General features: G+C 38.1%; 2 protein-coding genes across 3 annotated transcripts in view; one reads left to right on the plus strand and one right to left on the minus strand.

Moving 5' to 3' along the window:
• Positions 1–484: 484 nt before the first annotated feature.
• The window catches only part of LOC129757285 (uncharacterized), a 35377-nt gene continuing 16512 nt past the window's right edge, over positions 485–19349 (minus strand). Inside the window, exons 2-6 of the mRNA XM_055754452.1 lie at positions 15480–15594; positions 15238–15405; positions 15035–15171; positions 870–1677; positions 485–806 (exon numbers count right to left, since the gene is read on the minus strand). Of these exons, the coding sequence (XP_055610427.1) occupies positions 778–806; positions 870–1677; positions 15035–15171; positions 15238–15405; positions 15480–15594 (1257 nt within the window). The 3' untranslated portion in view covers positions 485–777. The remainder of the gene's footprint in view (positions 807–869; positions 1678–15034; positions 15172–15237; positions 15406–15479; positions 15595–19349) is intronic.
• Positions 3936–9374, plus strand: LOC129757284 (uncharacterized). 2 transcript variants are annotated; one of them, XM_055754450.1, is made up of 3 exons: positions 3936–5008; positions 5072–6786; positions 6858–9374. In XM_055754450.1, exons 2-3 carry the CDS (start codon positions 5558–5560, stop codon positions 8941–8943), a joined length of 3315 nt encoding a protein of 1104 aa, XP_055610425.1. In that variant the 5' UTR covers positions 3936–5008; positions 5072–5557; the 3' UTR covers positions 8944–9374. The 2 variants fall into 2 exon arrangements, with proteins under 2 accessions (XP_055610425.1, XP_055610426.1); XM_055754451.1 differs by lacking the exon at positions 6858–9374 and having other exon boundaries at positions 5072–6474.

Consider the following 19349-nt stretch of genomic DNA (forward strand, 5'->3'; position numbering starts at 1 on the left):
TACTAGACCTGTTGAAATAATTTGAGAATTTTTGAAAACTTCGTCTGTTGAAGGAGAAGGACAAATTTTCTTTCAAAAATCATACAGTGTTTGATAAAACTTAAAAACAGATTCGAAAGTGCATGATTAGTAATTTTTAGAAGACTTTTTTTTCTGTATTCTATCTATTCTTGAATTCGGGTGGCAAGAAGAAATTTTTGGCTCTTACTTTCATGTATACACATGCACCGATTGTTCTGAACATGTAGTATTTTTGAAACTGGACGTAGTTTCACATATTTCAAGTTAAAAGATGATACTAGATACGAAGTAAAATTTATCAAGGGTAGATAAAGCGGTTGGCCAGAAGTGTTCGTTCTGGTTGAAATTCTGCATGTGAATTTCTGGTGGGCCAATAATCATTTGGCTGATTTGGACCACCCTAATGTCAAGTGATGTTGTGCATTTTCGGATATCAATTCATGTATTGATTCAAATTCGAACATCCAGTAAAATCGGTTTTAATCTTCAATATTTTCTCACAGGTCAAATCTTAAACGCTAAATAACATCGTAGTCATTGCTTGCACACTGTTCAACAGTGCAGCAATCCACCTTGTATCAAGGCACTAAACGGATTTGGTGTACACACAGCTGCAACCATTCAGTCGATAGTAAAATTAAGTCACTATATTGATCCGATAATTGCGATCTTTTGGTTCCGGTTCTCGGGTTTGTTGTTTATGGCATTTCGTCTTTGGTTTTCCCTCCACGTTCGAAGTTGGGACAGATCAGAGTTTCAATATCGATACTCTGGACCACTCCATTCTGAAATTGAGAATCGAAAATGTAAGATAGGTGTTCAGATAGTAGATATTGGGTGAAACGCACTTCCTTCATCGCTTGAACGATCGTCTGGTGCGCCCGGTTTTGTCATTGGTACAGCAACATCTGCTCCAGGAAAGTCGGACTGATCATTCAAAGTGGATGTTACTCGTTTCGGTGGCCCCAACTCTTCTGAGTTCCGGAAATAGCTCCACGGTAGCTGACTGCGTACTTCCGTTGGGACGTTTGTCGAATTCCGGGGGCTTACCTGCTGTGGAGGTCCCGCCAGATAGGAGAACGGTTGTGGATTGCCAGGCATGTACGAAAATCGTTTATCCGTGTAAGGATTAAGTATCGGTTTTGGTCGTACTGGAGGTGGTTCATTGACGTCGTACCTATCCTGTTCCGGTGGCTGCTCCAGATAAGGGGAGTCATTGCCGCCCTTCAAAGGTTCCACGGTCCGGACGACGTTTTCATCAGCCGCAGGAGCAGAAGCTTCACTATAGGAAGGAATATCCGTCGGTGTCCTCGCAGGGTCTTTGTATCGACTGGCAGCTGCTGAGACGGCTACAACATCCGGTGAATTTCTGATCTCTTCCATCTGCTCAACCGGTGCCGTCGGGGCAGTTCTGGACGCATGGACAACACTATTGTAGGCGGGAGCCGGTTTGTTCTCCTCCCACAGTCGACTGGCCACGCCCATCATCACAAAGGCCAGCAACAGGAAGATCAACCAGAAGATAAATCCTTTAATGGCGGTTATCCACATGATCAATGGAGGCACCACCAGATAAATGTTGTCGATTTGTTCGAATATTGGCCTAACCTGTTCCTGGTTACCGACTTCAAGCAGATCTAGCACAAAATCTATATCCTGTAGAAGAGAAGAAAGTAAAGTTTGACAGTAGTTATCAAACGAATTCAGACTTTGAATTTTGAGTTTGATTATGAACTCTGATTTGGATTCCTAATTTTTAATTTAACTTTTGAATTCTGTGTCTGGAATTTAATTCTGAATTCAGAACTCGAAACCTTCCTCAACAAACGCCCTCCCACCCTACATGAGGGTCAGAACCGGCAGAAGAGATAGTGGAGTACTATACTAAAAATTCTGAATGCTGAATCCGATTTCACTTTAGGGTGACTTGGGTGTTAAATCATTAGCTCTGGACATGGATCTGGAGCATTAAAAATCAAATCTCAAATTTAATCTGAGATTCATTTTTATTAATTTTCGGCACTGTTGAAGTGGAAAATTTGAATTTTCACGGAAAATTCTAAGTCATGACCAAGGTTGAAAACTTAAAATTAACATTAAGAATTTTATGTCTGATCTGACTCTCGATTTGAACTGGATAAGCAGCTTGAGCTTTAAATATCTTTGTGTCAAATTTATTACTATTACATGAAAATTTTCTGCCCTACAATCCCACCAAATATTTTGTAGGATTGTAGGTCTAATGAGAGATACTATTTAAATATTTATTTAATTTATTGAATAAAAATTCCACATTAAATTTTGAGAATCAATTTGTGATTTGAAAACAGATAGCCCACGAGAGGAGCGGAAAACCCCAAATATCAACATTTATGCACTTGCCTTTACCATTGAAAATTCAATACAAATCTTGACGAGTAGCTTTTGGGATGAAACGTCTGAAAAAAAAAAATTTTCTTTTTATTTTTTCCGTAGTTAAAAGTTGATGATTGCCAAACCCCGTATTTAAAACCATGAAAAATAAAACAGTGTATATTTTTTACTTTTCGACAAAAAAAAATGAGCACTTTTTGAAAACATTTGTAATCGTTTATGATAAAAATTCGTGCAGGAACCAGATAAAATCAACAAAGCAGTTGTTTCATAGATGAGGCATGCTCAGTTTGGTGAAACTTGTAAACTTGTGCAAAACTCTCTGAACGACTTAAAAAAAAGTTTTTAGAATGGTCTTTCTAATGAAACAAAATTTGATACCTGCTCACTGATCAGTGATTTAATCAGATCAATTTGACATTTGAGCGTCTTTTTTGTTTTTTTTTTCTGTTTTCCACCCTGGGTGTAAATAACCGGTGTAATATAAAATTGACTGAAGGTATTTTTCAAATGTACCAATACTTTGTTTTGAAAAAAAAATTTTTTTCCTTGAAAAAGTCAATTTCAAGTGCAATCTATTCCTTTCGATTGTATTAAACGTAAACAAGTAAAAACATATGACGAGGTATTTATTGAATAAAATTTATTTCTAAAATAGTCAATAAGATTGACCGAAATGTATTTAAGAATATTTAGTACCCCTCCCTCCTTCCAGTGGGAAAATAGAAAGTGGGAAGGGGGCTTACCTTACAATTTTTTACATATCTGGAGAACTAATCAATCTAATGGAATCAAATTTGGCATGGGAGGGTAGTGGAATACGAGAAATGGTTTCATAATTATTTCAGACCCCTCCCTCCTTCCAGTAGAGACATGGAATGGAAGGAGGGGGGCTTCCATACCTTTTTCAATGCATAACTTGAAAAGTATTCGAGCAAATGAAACCAAATTTGGCTTGGAAGGGTGCAATGAATACTTCTATGAACATTTGATACCCCTTCCTTCTTCCAGTGAGTAGATAGAAAGTGGGGGGGGGCTCCTTTACAATTTTCAACATAACTAGAAAACTTATCAAACAAATGGAACCAAATTTGGCGTGGTATTTTATTAAGAGTAATGTTTCTATGATATTTTGAGAACCCTCTGTTCTTCCAGTCAGAAAATCTTGAAGGAGGAGGACAATTTTTCACATTACTCGGAAACTTACCCAGCAAATGGAACGAAGTTTGGCTTAGGAGGGTTTTTGAAGAATATTTCTATGAATATTTGGTACTACTGCCTCCTTCAAGTGGGGTAATAGTGTTGAGATTCAATAAAGCCTAACCCTATAAGTTATTTTCTTGACTTTATTTCTGGCAACCCTTCCAGCAATTGTGCATGTGTTCGTAACAATGTCAACCCACTGCCCCCGTCCGGTTCTGTCAAGTCAGTTCTTTCTCAACCAGTGACCTAAACAGACGTGCCTAATAGTCCTTTCAGTGTTACACATAAAAGTGGTCCTTCGAACCGGATGATAAAAGAAGCAATGGCGGATGAAGATCAAATACAATTGGTGGAGCCATTCGTCAATATGGAGGAGGAGCAAGAAATACAACCAACAGTCCCGGAATCGTCCAATGTTCAACAGGTATACGTCTTGCAGTCTGATATGGATCGACTTACGAACCAACGGAACCACGCCAGCAATAGGATTTCCCATATCATCGAAACAATGGAGGCTTTCCAAAATGATGTGGTGATGATCGAAACGCGACGCGACATGCTAAAGCAAGCATACACTGCTTACGATGCCGTTCAAAATTCTCTCGAACAACTGATGCCTGACGAGATCTCAACAAGGGACGCAGTGGAATTAAAATACATTGCGGGTATGGCAGCCTTCGAAAAAACTATCAACAACCAAAAGAAGACCGATGTGCCCCCAATATCCAAGGACGCTATACGACTACCTACGATCGATTTGCCAAAGTTCAGTGGTTCAAGCGAACAATGGCTTGAATGGCACGATAAATTTAATTCGTTGATTCATTCAAGGGCAATACCAGGAATACAAAAATTGGAATATTTAAAAGTATCTCTACGTGGTCCAGCGCTCGCCATTATTGATTCTCTGCCGACAACTGAGAACAACTATCAAATCGCTTACGACTTACTAACGCGAAGATATAACAACCCGAAACAGTTGATCCAACAACACGTCCGGGAATTATTCGAACTCAAACCGGTGGAAACTGAGTCAGCAGCTAATCTGAGAGTGTTATTTGACAGCGCACGAAAACACATCAGATGCCTGCAGATATTGGAACAACCAGTTCAAAGCTGGGATGCTATGTTGATCCATATGATGTCCAACAAACTAGACGCGTACACTCGCAGGCAATGGGAAACAGCAGCGTCCGGAGTAACACCGCCCACCTACGAACAATTGGAATCTTTTGTATTGGACCGATGCCAGGTAATTGAAGCTATCTCGGTCAAACGCAAAAATCCTTATGAAAACACTGCAGGCCCTTTGAAGCGTGTAAAAAATGTCGTGGTGGTAACTGTTGAAGATGCAACGGTCGGCATCATACCTCACTTCATCGGGACAATCATCGAATCTATGATACCAAGCGTGAGTAAATCTATGAAATGTTTTATTGTTTCACATTGAAATTTGTTGAATAAAAATTTACAGAAAATAACAGCAAGTGTAATCAATCACCAGACACAGCTATCCTCCCCACAGCATCAATCTTAGTACGTATAAAGGAAAAGTCTGTCGAGTATTGCTAGACTCCGGGTCTCAAACTAGTTTTGCTACCAAGTCGTTTATACAGAAAACAGGGATATCAACGAAAACCACCCGGGTAAACGTCCAAGGATTTGGTAACACTAACACAATAGTGCAAGAAAAAGCCACTATTTCGATCAAGTCTCGTATAAGTGATTATCAAAGGTCAATCACGGTACTTATTACGGACAGCATAACAGATTCCGTTCCCAACAACGACATTGTAATAGATGAATGGGATTTACCCGAACTACTTTTGGCTGACCCTGAATTCAATAAATCAAGGCCAGTCGATTTATTGCTTGGTATTTCAATAGTACTGGACGTTTTAAGAAGTGGGAACCATCAAGTTGGACCATGCCTACCGTTTATGCAGAACACTAGTTTGGGATGGATAGTAGGAGGTTATTTACAAAAATGAACGAAAATCGCAAATTAACTCAGTTTATGCAAGAAAATATCCAAGCTTACAACACTCTATCATGGACCGAAGAAGAATCTGTTTTTGAGCAACTGTTCCTTGAAACAACTTTGAGAAATAAAGAGGGGAGGTTCGTGGTACGTTTACCCTTGAAAGAAACTTACGCTTTATTGGGTCAATCCAAGAATTTGGCATTGGACAGATTTCTCAAATTGGAACGTAGATTTGAACGCGATCCCTTGTTACATGAACAGTATAGAGAATTCATGCTTAATTATTTGGATCTAGGTCATATGGAAAAGATCAATGAGGAACAGATAGCAGAGAACCAGGCACATTTCTACTTCCCTCATCATCCTGTCTTAAGACCTGATAGTGCGACGACCAAACTACGAACTGTTTTTAATGGATCAGCCCAAACGTCTAGCGGATTATCATTAAATGACGTTTTGTTAACCGGCCCTACCATACAGCAAGACATTTTCAGTATATTATTGAGGTTCAGATGCTATCGCTATGGAATCACGGGAGACATTCAAAAAATGTTCCGACAAATTTTGGTTCACGAAGAAGACAGAAGGTTTCAACTCATACTGTGGCGATTTTCATTGGAAGAACCTATAAGTACGTATCAATTGAACACCGTAACGTATGGAACTTGCTCAGCTCCATTTACTGCTGCTCGCTGCCTAAAACAACTAGCAATTGAATTCCAATCTGAGTTCCCTGAAGCTTGTAAAATCATTGAGAAAGATTTCTACATGGACGACGTTCTATTTGGCCACGAAGATGAACAAAAACTGATCCTACTAAAGGAACAACTTACCCGTATACTTAAAAGTGCAGGTTTCGAACTTCACAATTGGAAGTGTAATGACCCAAAGACGGTTATAGAAGAACAAAATACGTCAACGAAAATCCTCGGCCTCCAGTGGAACACCTTCAAAGATCTGTTAAGCATTACGAACGAAATCGACATAGAAGCGGGAACCACGAAACGCAACATTCTTGCAGAAGTGCAGAAAATATTCGACCCCCTTGGAGTGATTAGTCCTGTTGTAGTACAAGGGAAGATTCTTATGCAGAATATTTGGTCCCATAAGCTGCAGTGGGATGAAAAACTACCAAACGATATCATTTCTGAATGGACTTGGTTTTGCAAGCAGATATGTGATTTGAAGTACATCCAATTTCCAAGGTATTGTGAGATTATTCATATTCTTAATAGTCCATATTATGGAATTGGTAATTAATTAAACACAATTACAGGTATACGTCTTCTTCGGGACAGTTTACAGAACTCCATGGATTTTCTGATGCTGCCAAACGGGCTTATGGAGCTGCTATATATGTTCGTACTGTTGCATTTGATGGAAAAGTAACGGTTCATCTAATGTGTGCTAAGTCAAGAGTAACTCCACAAAGTGCGAATAATAATAACAACGACTTAACCATCCCTAGACTTGAATTAAGAGCAGCTGTATCATTGGTAGAATTGATGGATAAGGTCCGAAGTGCTTTGACTATCCCAATACAAGGCATTCATTACTGGACGGACTCGATGGTAACTCTAGATTGGATTGCCAACCCAAACAGATCACGGCCACAATTTGTAAGCAACCGGGTGAAGATTATTAATGAAAAAACTAAGTTAGAAGCATGGCACCATGTTCGCTCAAAGGACAATCCAGCGGATCTAATATCCCGGGGAAGCTCTGCCAAGAAACTGATAAACAATCAACTGTGGTGGAATGGGCCAATCTACCTACGAGAAGACAATAAGAAATGGAACTTTGAATCAACATTAAGTTTAAAAACAACTGTTCAGATACAAAGGTCCACAAATGATACTGACTCACCGTTTGCTTTCATTGAAAAGGTATCAAACCTAGGAAAACTCCAAAGAATCGCTGCTTACTGTTTGCGTTTCGTCCAAAATTGTCGATCCAAATCCAAACCAGGTGATCGTCTCACAGGAAAAATTACCATTTGGGAAATTCGGCGAGCTCACAAAACTATCATCAAAACAACACAACAACGTTTTTACGCGGAAGAAATAAGCTGTATAAAGAAAAAGAAACCACTCTCCGGTAAAAGCGTTCTGCTCACACTGAATCCTTTCATAGATGTCGACGGATTAATGCGTGTTGATGGCCGAATTCAAGCAGCTGGAATCTCATTTGATCAGCAACATCCAATCATTCTTCCTCCCAAGTCAAACTTTACACAAGTGGTTGTAAGAAATTATCACTTATCGTACCTTCACATTGGACCTCAATCGCTGTTATACACGGTTAGATTAAAATACTGGGTTCCAAAGGGAAAATCATTAACACGAAAAATAATTCATCAGTGTATGACATGTTTTCGCAATAAACCCAAACCACTGAACCAAATCATGGGAGAAATTCCGGAAGTAAGATTGAATCCGGGAAAACCCTTTAAAGAGTGTGGTGTCGATTTTGGTGGACCTTTTATCATTAAAGAGAACTTTGTAAGAACTCAAAAAACATTGAAGGTTTATGTGGCATTGTTCATTTGTCTTAAAACTCGGGCAGTTCATCTGGAACTCGTCAGTAGCCTGACAAGCGCATCATTCATCGCAGCTTTAAGACGATTTTCCGAAGTTCGGGGTCGTAGTGCGATAATTTATTGTGACAATGCGACTAATTTTACTGGGTCCAAAAATGAAATCAAATCATTAAAAACCAATTTCAAATGCCAAGTAGAACCAGATATTCAAGACTTTTGCACGAATGAAGGCGTTGATTGGAAGTTCATTCCCCCGAGATCTCCGGCATTTGGTGGTATTTGGGAAGCGGGTATCAAGAGTGTGAAATACCACTTGCGGCGTGTTCTGGGTTCTTCAACACCCACATACGAAGAAATGTTAACTTTAATGAAGCAGATCGAGGGGTGTCTTAACTCAAGGCCTATCTCTCCAATATCTTCGGCGTCTAGTGATCCCATTCCTTTGACACCAGGACACTTTCTGATAGGTGAACCGATAACTGCTATGCCAGAGGAAGATTTAATAACCGATCCACCAAAATTACTCAATCGCTTTGAACAAGTGCAACGAAGTGTTCAACTATTTTGGAAACGTTGGCAGATGGAATACCTCAACAATTTACAGCAAAGAACAAAAGGGTTATCAACGGCCAAACCAGATTTGTTAGTTGGTCAATTATGTCTTGTTAAAGAGGAAAACCTGCCACCATGTGTTTGGATCACCGGGCGAGTAACAAAGGTACATCCTGGACCAGATGGACATGTACGTGTGGCCTCTTTAAAAACACCTAGAGGTGAAATCAAAAGATCGATTGCCAAGTTGTGCCCTTTACCCGTTGAATAGTTTGCGTGGGGGGGAGTATGTTGAGATTCAATAAAGCCTAACCCTATAAGTTATTTTCTTGACTTTATTTCTGGCAACCCTTCCAGCAATTGTGCATGTGTTCGTAACAATGTCAACCCACTGCCCCCGTCCGGTTCTGTCAAGTCAGTCTTTTCTCAACCAGTGACCTAAACAGACGTGCCTAATAGTCCTTTCAGTGTTACACAAATAGGAAAGAGAGATGGGGGCTCATTTACAATTTTTCGCATAATTCGAGAATTAGTCGAGCAAATGGAAACAACTTTGGCATGGGAAAGCATTTGGATACGTTAAGTGGTTATTTGGCTATTTGAGACTTCTTTCCCCTTCAATTGGGGATACATTTAGGGAAGACGGGAGCTCACATACGGTTGCTTTGCATAAACCAAGTACTTATCTAACAAATGGAACCAAATATGACATGGAAACAATTAAGTTTCCTCACTCTTCCCTATACACAGCCCGAGCAGACTTTGATGCCCGAATTGATAGCAAACTGAGATCATAATAAGGTGTCAAAAGCAAACTGATAGCATTTTTTGCTGTAGAATTTTGTACGAGAGCAAAATTAGGTATAATTAAGGTATCATATAATTTTATTTGACAGCAAATTGAGACCACATTTAGGTATCAACAGCAAACAATGAGCAAAATTTGGTGTAGAATTTTATATGATTGCAAAACTAAGCATTATTAAGGTATTCATATATTTTCATGAATAAAAACCTGAGTCCAAAATTATCGCATAATTTGCTGTACAACTAACCCAACAGCGAAATTCAAAGTTGTAGCCTCATCTGGCAAATAAATTATTAATTTTTTTCTTCATAGAAAGAAAACATTAATAGCAAAAATAGGCAATGATAAGCTATCCATAATTTATGTATTTTTCACAGCGAAAACTAAATCATTCAATTTCGACCATCGCTCAACACACAAATTTATGTTGTGTGTGGAATACACAACGTGGTTTGTAAAATTGCAAACTATAAAATTGACTATGCGATGCGGAAATTTTTTAATTCTAAATATTAAAAGAAGGGGGACTATTCTTGAACGGGGCTAAACAGTTAGAAAATTTACAAAGGAAAGAGAATGGTTTGAAAATGAGTCACTTTCTATTACAGCTTTCCAAAAGGCTTAGTTAGTGATAATTAAATTTTATACTAGGTACATATTCTTTTATAAAAATAATTCAAGGTATTGTTTTATTAGTGTTTCATAAAGAATTCAAAATTCATTTTTGGATATCGAGCACATTTATTGTCAATGTAAATGAATTGAAATTAATTTAAAATTTATCTTTATACAGTGAAATTGAGGAAAGAACGTTTTATAAGTTGGAGTAATGACTTCAAAATAAGTTGAATTTTTAACTATTCAAAAAAGAAAAACGAATTGCACCTGATCTTCAAATAACATTTAAAAAATGAATGTGTATAAAAGTATTGCTGATTTCTTTATCGAATGTAACATTGATATATGAAAACGATTAATTTTTAAATAGTCAACACTTGGCCGGCTATGTCTAACAGGTTAAGCCAATTGTAGAATTAAAAATAATAAAATAAAGATAACGTAACACAAAAACTGAAATTTGCGTCCCGAAGCTGATAATCGAACTTTCGAATAGCAGTTAAAAATAAGATACATTATTTTCCATTGCTTTCATTGAAAATTTTATCATTTAAATTTGGATTCTAAAATTATTAAGTTAAGCATTTTTTTTATATATTTTATTACAATACCTTTTCATCTTTAAACAAAATGATGTGACTATCGTTTGGACATTTTAAGTTATACTGCACTATACTTAGAAAAGTAAAGACATATATTTGATGTTACTGATGCAAGCATTAATGCAACAAACCAGTTGAAAACTTTTGCTAAAAATGTGTGAATGAAAATTGAATAATGACCTACATGTTTGCTTTGTTTCCTCAGCGTGTAGAATTGGAAAATAAGAAATCAAAACAGGAACTGCGAAGTGTTAAAAACAGTGAGGTCCGCCAGTGCGCAATCGATCCGACCCAAGGTAATGAGATACACACCTTGATCCGACCCACTGCAGATTATAAAATTCCAATACGCCTGGCATCCCAGTTTGCTCCGAAAAGAGAAACGTCAAAGAGGCGCGTACGTCGCGGCGGTTTTATTTTGTTTTGTTTTGTTCTCTATTCTCTGTCGTTTTGTGCCGAGACAACCCCGGCTCTTGCTCTACTAGGAGTAAAATCCAGGGAACGACGTCGTGAAGAGGATTAACGTTTATACGGGACGTCTGTTATCGTCAGCTGTAGAAAGAGTGCAGTGAAATCTAAAATGTGTATATCCTCCGAAAACAGCAAAAACTTGCGCGAATTAGGTGAAAAAAACAAGAGTTTAATCTCATCAACGAGAAGATTGGCTGGTCGTCTCCTGGAATTCGACGCCGGTCGAGGAAAATAGGTTATTAGCCAATATAAAAAAAAACAAAAAATCATAAGTAATTTTTCACATGATTTCTTGTTTCATTTTTTCCCTCAGGCAGAGCTCGATGCGGTTGAATGCAAGTTCAAGAGGACCTTTGGAACCTTTGCATGTCTAAATTTCATGCGGTAAAAGGGGTGAGTTTTATTTTTATTCTTTTCTGCCAAAACTCTAACTCCTTCAATTTATTCCTACGTCCTACAAGCAGCAGCTACGATCAAATTTGGAGAAGCATTCCAACAAACTACAGACTGTGTGATCACGGGGCTTTTATTCAAGTACGAGAAAAACGGCTTCTTTATCGCGGAGGTGCAGGACATAGGAGCGCGCGTGTCGAGAAAAGGTGCTGCGTTGTCAACGTTCGGAAAAGCTGTCGATCCAGATTCATAGTGATAGTACCACAATGCAGTTTTGAAAGGAACCAATACAGCTTTTCCTACTGGTCAACAACCGAGATCAATGCAACAGGAACTGGGTTAACACTATTTCTGCAGGTAAAGCGCTTATCGATAAATTTATGATTGAACTTTTAATGAATCAATGTCAACATTGTAGTTTAACTTTTGATATTAGATTACGCCGATAAAATGAGGAAATTGTTTATATTCGGCTGACGTACTGACGTAAGTTGCCAATTTTAGATAATTGATTTTGAAAAGTATCTTTAATAATAGATAGTAAAATTGTTTTAAATAATTTTGAGTTTAATGTATCTATGCTGTTTATAAAATGTTTAAATTTTAACTATAGATTCTACGCGACTTAAATCAACGATACAGTTGCCGAACAGTATTGAAAAAAGGTTTACTTTATATTCCATGTAATCTTTTATTCCATGAAAAACTCAGTAAGATTTATTGTAAAACGATCACAAAATAGCATTACCTCAAACCAGATTCCAAACTCCTAATTTGATTGATGTAACATTAACATTGTATTAAACTTTTTTACGGTTAACTATTTATCGTCTAATATTGGTGTTTGTTTTTGGTTTTCGCTCAGTCGCGTTTGTTGAGGAGAATTTTCGGAAATTTAGACTGCTGTACGTGAAACCATAACGGAATAAAAGGGTTTTCGAGATAATATTGTGTTTTTAGTGAATCTGAATAGCAATTGTTTTGGTTGTACGTCGTCTGAGGCTCTTTTGTAAAGTACCGAGTATTTTGGAAGGAATTTTCAAAAGAGATTTCTAAATATTTTGTTTCCGTTGAGTTAAAATTCAATTTATTATTTTTCAGCCTTTGATAGTTATGCAAAATGAACTTAAACCGTAAGGACGGATTCAGCGGGCTGCTCCGCCTATTTCTGACCAACAGCAAAATCGTCAGTTGCCGACGCCAAACAAAAAGAAAAAACTACCGGAGATTAGTTGGAATTAGGCTTTCATCAAGTATTCTGACGCCACCGGAATGTGTTCCGTGATTTAAAAAATCCGAACGTTACTACCTTAGTACGAGCGAGGTGTTGTTGAGCCAAATCCGAGTAGCCAAGAAGATCCATTGCGTTGCTGCTAAGCGCAAATAGCACACCGGAATAAACTTCAGTACACGGAGAGTCTGATGTATCAAAGTTTATCGTCACTTCCGACAGTGTTCCACGACGTAACTGTTTGTTGAAGCAAAAAAAAAATCAAACACTTTTCCAACTGAGGGTCGAGTTGAATTGTATAGTCTCAATGAAAGGAGTTATCAAAGGTTGTAATATGTACATCTGCCATCAAATTGCCGAATAAGTTCTATTTATGATCAAAGAGAAATATTACTAGCTTATAACTAGAAGGTAAGTTGAAATATATACTGACTAACAGTGAACCATTCCGAGAAATTATTAAATTTGTCAGATACAGCCAGTTCAATTAATGCCTTTATTAAAGAATCAACATAAGATTAAACTTTGACCGTAAAGGCAATTTCAGGGTCATAAGGTTTAGTTTGAAATATGTGAATTGAGCTTGAAATCAATTGTTTCTATTCGCTTTTTTTTAAGATTTGCATAAACAGAAATCGTAACGAGATTTTTCAACCGATTATTAATTTTACTTGTTCTGAACGCATCAATTGGTTTAAACCTTTTTGAATTTCAGAATCTTATTCTTTCTTTTATTATAGTTCTATTAATGACTTAATTCTCAATTCGTGATCAGCTGTTTCGTTGTTTGATAAATTAAGAATCAAATTCTTCAAACTGTATGCAGTTTTGTTCAAAACATTCATGATTTTTTTTTAACTTTTGTTATAGAAACAAGGCTATATATTAAATATAACAAAGCAGCAAATCGAGTAAAAACTAAGAAAAAAGTAACATTTTGAGAACTACAATGTGATAATCTTTTTTTTTGTTTTCAGATGTCCGATGATTGAGAACAATATTCCATCACACTAAAGAAAGTCAATGTTGCTATTGTTCCTGCAACCAAGCCGATATATTGATGTTCCATAACCTACACCCTTTGGACTCAACTAAGAGTGATTATACATCCAGAACATAACAAAGAAAATTTAGAATCAAATGATGTCAGATTGATTGTTTTAGTAATTTTAAAGCCTTTATGTTGAATCATAAGTTAAAATTGAATATTTACTATTAAATATTGAACATTTATAAATTTTCAAAAGCATTTTTCTTGAAAAAAAAATGTTAATTATCATAGTTTATTAGAAGCTTTCACAAATGTCTAGATAGGTGCTGAAAAGTTGAGAAATAATAAAAATCAAACCTATGTAAAAAAAAATTTCCAAGTTTAAAACAGTTCTTAAGATATTCTATTTTTAATTTATTTAGTTTATTAAATACATTCAATGTAAATTGCATTATATCAACTTTGCTATCACTCTTCGAGGGTCAAATTATTTTTCATATTAGTTTTTTTTAGCAAACATTACAGCAAATTATTTATAAATGGATTGTACAATAAAGCAAAATTTTTCTTGTACTGAAGCTTTAAATATACTTCGTTTTGCTGCCGTTTTCCATAAATTTGGTTGCTATTTTTGCTTGTTTTATATTGGCATGTTTTGCAGTTTTCGATAAAATTTTGCCGAATTCTGCTACCATGCTTTTTAGAAAAATATGGTATTATTTTGACCGACTAACGATGAAAACATACCCCACTATTGCTCTTATTTTAACTCTTCAATGCATAGTGTTGTTTTAAAGCAACACTAATCAAAATCCAAATATTTCGAAAACGCGTGGATATTTTTGAGTTCTATGCATAGAAAAAACTAGAACCAAAATGTTCATATGCTGATAGCAAAGTACAGCCAAATTTTGCTTGAATTGAAGCTCTAAATATACCTCGTTCTGCTGTCGTTTTCGGTAACTTTTGATAGCATATTCATGTCAAGTTTTGCTATCATTCAATATTTACTGATGCTTTATATTGGCATCATTATGCTCTCCAAGCTCTCGAAAATCGAGGTGTAGTTGGGCTCTCAATTTTAGCAAAATTAGGCATCACTTTGCTCACGAAGTATGAAAATTTGTGCTCTCATTTTTGCTGTGTACCACCTTATGTCAAGCAAAATGAGAGCACATTTGGCTCTCAAGGCGTGATAGCAAAATTTGCTATAATTTTGCCATAAAAGTCTGCTCGGGAGATACTTACAAAACTGTGTATGAAGTCGATCAAGTAGATGACAAATGCCACCACTTCGTAGGCCAGTACGAGGAACAGAATGATTATGAATGGATAGATTCCGAAAACTATGCAGCCTCTTCCCACGCAGGAAACACAAGCGGATCCTAAAATTTAAAACACTTGTCTGTAAAGAATGTTTTAAAAATACTTTATATTTTTCTAGACGTTACCAAACATCAAGATGGTGGAAATGGCCCACACCCCGTACAGTGCCACCCCAACCAGACAGAATATGTAGGTCCGGAAGGCGGCATCCGACACATCTGGCAGCACGATTGGGAAGTTTTCTGGAACGGTTACGCCCAAGTTGGTCAGGTTCACTGGGCCGCATTCTGAAGCTAATAAAAGTTTTGGGGGAAAAATGGTAGTTGTAATTATGTTGTAACGACAGTTATAAACTAATTTAACTTACACCGAAGGTAGTAAAGATAGATGGCATATTCCTCTTTCGAGTTGTTCATAGGAATAACGCAGTTATGAGCCAATATTCCTGCAGTTGTGCCGAGGATGTAAAGGATGGAGAAAATCTGGGGAGAGATGAAATAAAATATTTAAGCTTATCAGAATGTTTCATAATATGTGATACAGTTCCAAGAAGTTTTCAAATAAGATGGCTCCAGAGACTTCAACAGCAAGTAGTATAATAGTTTTCCCTAATTTTGTTACTGTTAAAAGTTTTATTTGTGCTGTTTGATTTCATAGGAAATGAAGATGTAATTTAATTGCGTTAAAATGATTACAGATTTTCAACGTAAATACAGATAAGAAACAGATAGGGGAGAGTGGGGATACTTGATCCCCTTTTCTCATTTTCACCATATCTTTTTGAAAAAATATAGCAACTCGCCGTCTTTGACATTTTATGACAGCTTGTAACTTCAAGTTTCTATGATCCAAAAATTAAAACGATACTTGAACCCGTTGATGAACTAGAAGCATTTTCGTGGGAGTAAAAAAATTGAGATTTTTCTGAGGTTAGGGGAGACTTTTCTGCGTGTATTTAATCCATCGGACTGAAAGTCTAAATGGATGTGATGGGAAAAGCACTAGGCAAAAAACCCATCTAAGAAGATTACATAAACGATATAACAGTTATCAGGAGACAAAACTAGCACTAATGGATTAACAAAATAGAAGCTAACTTAAAAACGCTGTACAAAACAAAAATTAACTTAGCATTGTAGCTCGTAAGCGGTTCACAAATGTATCACTGGACAAATTAAAATCAAATTCACTATATACATCATTGAATACTGCACACATGGCACGAATAGGCTCGTTCTGACCATAAACCGTTCGATGAAAACCAAGCCGAAGAAATTCTCGCGTTCTCAGTTGTCTAGGTACCACGTTGAAATCAATTCTTTCAAGAATGTTTGGTGCATCGATAGCACCGAGCAGCAACTTTCCAACAAACGCCGCCTTCAGGAATTCACGTCGGTCAGCGAGGCTGTCCAGTTTAAACCAGGAACATCGTTGCAGGTACGTGGGAGATTCTCCCAAAACTGGCCAGGGGTAAATCCGAAGTGCTGAGCGGGTAAATTTCGATTGCACGGATTCGATTCTCCTGATCCAGGTATCGTGGCTGGGGCACCAGACGACAGCCGCTGATTCAAGGTGCGAGCGCACTAAAGCACAATAAAGAGTTCGTAGGCAACGTAGATTTGTGAATTCCTTGGTGATTCGCAGCATAAATCCCAAATTTCTGTTTGCTTTTGCTACAACATGATTCAATTGGTTTTCAAAAGTTATTTTGGAATCCAGAAGCACACCTAAGTCCTTCACAATGGAAACTCGTTCAAGTGCGGTATCATGAAGAGTGTAATTCCAAGTCAGAGGATTCCTTTTCCGTGTAAAGCTTATCACGTTACATTTCGCCACACTGACCGTTAAGCAATTCAAATTACACCACTTAAGAAATTTACTCAACATTTGCTGCAATTCTAAGCAGTCGCTGTAGCTTTCGATTTTCCGATAAATTTTCAGGTCATCAGCATACAACATTCTACACCCCGACGGAAGAGCGTATGTTATGTCGTTGTAGTAGGTGCAGAATAGAAGAGGTCCGATGTTGCTTCCTTGTGGTACTCCTGAGTTATTCTGGAACACATGGGACTCGGCATTTCCGAGACGGACAGTAAGAGAACGATTCGTCAAGAACGATTCGAACCAGAGAATGAGTCCTTCTTCGAGTCCGAGATGTCGTAGTTTTGCGAGGAGCAAACGATGGTCAATACGATCAAAGGCAGCCTTAAGATCAGTATACACTGTGTCAACTTGACCACCTTTTTCCATAGTGCGAATGCAGAATGAAGTGAACTCCAACAAGTTTGTGTTCGTCGAACGTCCCGGGTAAAACCCGTGTTGATCGACAGAAATGTACGACTTAGCGGCATTAAAAAGTCTCTGTGACACCAGGATTTCCATCACCTTAGAACAGGCACAGAGGGAAGTGATTCCCCTGTAATTCGTTATGTCGTGCTTATTACTTTTCTTGTGAACCGGGAACATAAACGACTTCTTCCAAGAACTTGGAAATTTACCAGTGCGAATGGACAGGTTGAAGATAGCTGACAGTGGCTTCAACATAGCCTCAACACAATTTTTCAAAATATTAGACGGAATTCCATCAGGTCCTACAGCTGAAGACGGTTTTAGCTTTGATATCGCTGCTTTAACTTCATCCTCCGAGAAAATAATTCCCGTTAGATTGAGCATGTTGCTAGGAACGTACCGCAGGGCTCTTGCGATTTTAGTAGACGAGGCATGCGAAGTACTGAAAACGCTGGCGAAATGTTCAGCAAAAAGATTACACGTCTGTTCCAAACTAGACGATTTATGCTCGCCTAAAAACATCTCCGATGGGAACCCGGTTTCCTTTCGCTTCTCGTTGACAAAAGACCAAAAACGTTTCGGGTTGTGCTTCAACATAATTTGCATGCGCTCAACGTGTTGTGAGTATCGGAGTCGATTGTAGCGTTTGTACTCATTGCTTGCAATACCAAACCTGCGTTTATTGAATGGATTTTTATCACGCGACAAGCGTCTTATAGCAGCAGCTCTTCTGCGTTTCAGCGTACGCAAATGTGCATCAGACCAAGGTGGTTTACGTAGAGGACGCTTCAATGGGACGTGATCTCGAAATGACTCGTGTAACGTAGAGGTAAAAAAGTCCACAGCCTGATCTACGTCAGTGACATTCTCGATGAACGACCAGTTGGTGCATAACAATATTTGGGATATTTGTGCAAAATCAGCTCTATAAAAATTCAATGAACATGTGTCAGTTGCGCTATCAAACGGTGTGGTTCCAGTGTAGGTTGACGCAATCAATAACGGTGGGTGATGAAGATCTGCTTCTATCAATGGTTCCATGGCGGTTGAAACGCTGCAACTTTCTGCAGCGAATTCATTGATAAAAACCAAGTCAAGGATGCGGTCAAGGAGAGTTGGTGCCAAGGTTCATCTGCCGATTACCCAAAAGATCCATCCCGTCTAATAGGGCGGAAGAGCAAGTTGTAAATGATGAAACCGCGGGGTCTGGATAGGCAAAATTTGCGGAATTTTTTATCCAACTGAGTAGAGGCTGATTATAATCGCCGAGCAGGATGTGCTGATCGTTGGGTCGTAAAGAATCCGCTATCGCGGCCGCTGAGTTCAGATGGGAATCCAAAATTGAAGGATCGCTAGCATCGTCTGGACTGAGGTAAACAACGCCAATATAGATCTTTCTCTGGTTAGTCTCGATAGCCACCCACAAATGCTCGACGTTCAGTTCGGTTTCGCTAACAACGGTGACAGGGGAGGATGTAAAACGGTTGGAAACAGCAACAAGAACACCGCCACCTCTTCTTAGACCAGTGATAGTAGGGTCACGATCACGACGATAAACGTTATAATGATGACCAAATAGCTGCACCGATGTGATTTCGTCATTCAACCACGTCTCAGTGAGCACTATAACGTCGTACTCAGGATCCGAAACTGCCAGAAAAAGTTCGTCGATTTTGGTGCGCAAACCTCTCACATTTTGGTAGTATAGCCGAAGAGTTGATCTGGAATGTGAACAACTATCAAAGGGCGAAGACGCCTGATCATGAAAACACGAAAACATACCTGCAGTGGCAGGTTGGAAGGCCCCTTCCCCAATGCTACACACAGGGCCCGAGCGACTACGACGGCTGGAAGATACTTTGGAAACCAGCTCAACTGTGGTAACGGATCGGGGGCCTTCCAAAGTGCCTTGAAACGTGCGCTCGGTGTCAGGAGAAGTTGAAGCAAA

The sequence above is a fragment of the Uranotaenia lowii genome, chromosome 3 (assembly GCF_029784155.1).
Source record: "Uranotaenia lowii strain MFRU-FL chromosome 3, ASM2978415v1, whole genome shotgun sequence".
In the NCBI taxonomy this organism is placed as follows: domain Eukaryota; kingdom Metazoa; phylum Arthropoda; class Insecta; order Diptera; family Culicidae; genus Uranotaenia; species Uranotaenia lowii.

Excerpts from the sequence above, each read along its gene's own strand:
- LOC129757284 (XM_055754450.1), top strand. The coding sequence starts at position 5,558 with ATGGATAGTAGGAGGTTATTTACAAAAATGAACGAAAATCGCAAATTA. Across the intron at positions 6,787-6,857 it reads AAGTACATCCAATTTCCAAG|GTATACGTCTTCTTCGGGAC; the intron begins GTATTGTGAGAT and ends ACACAATTACAG.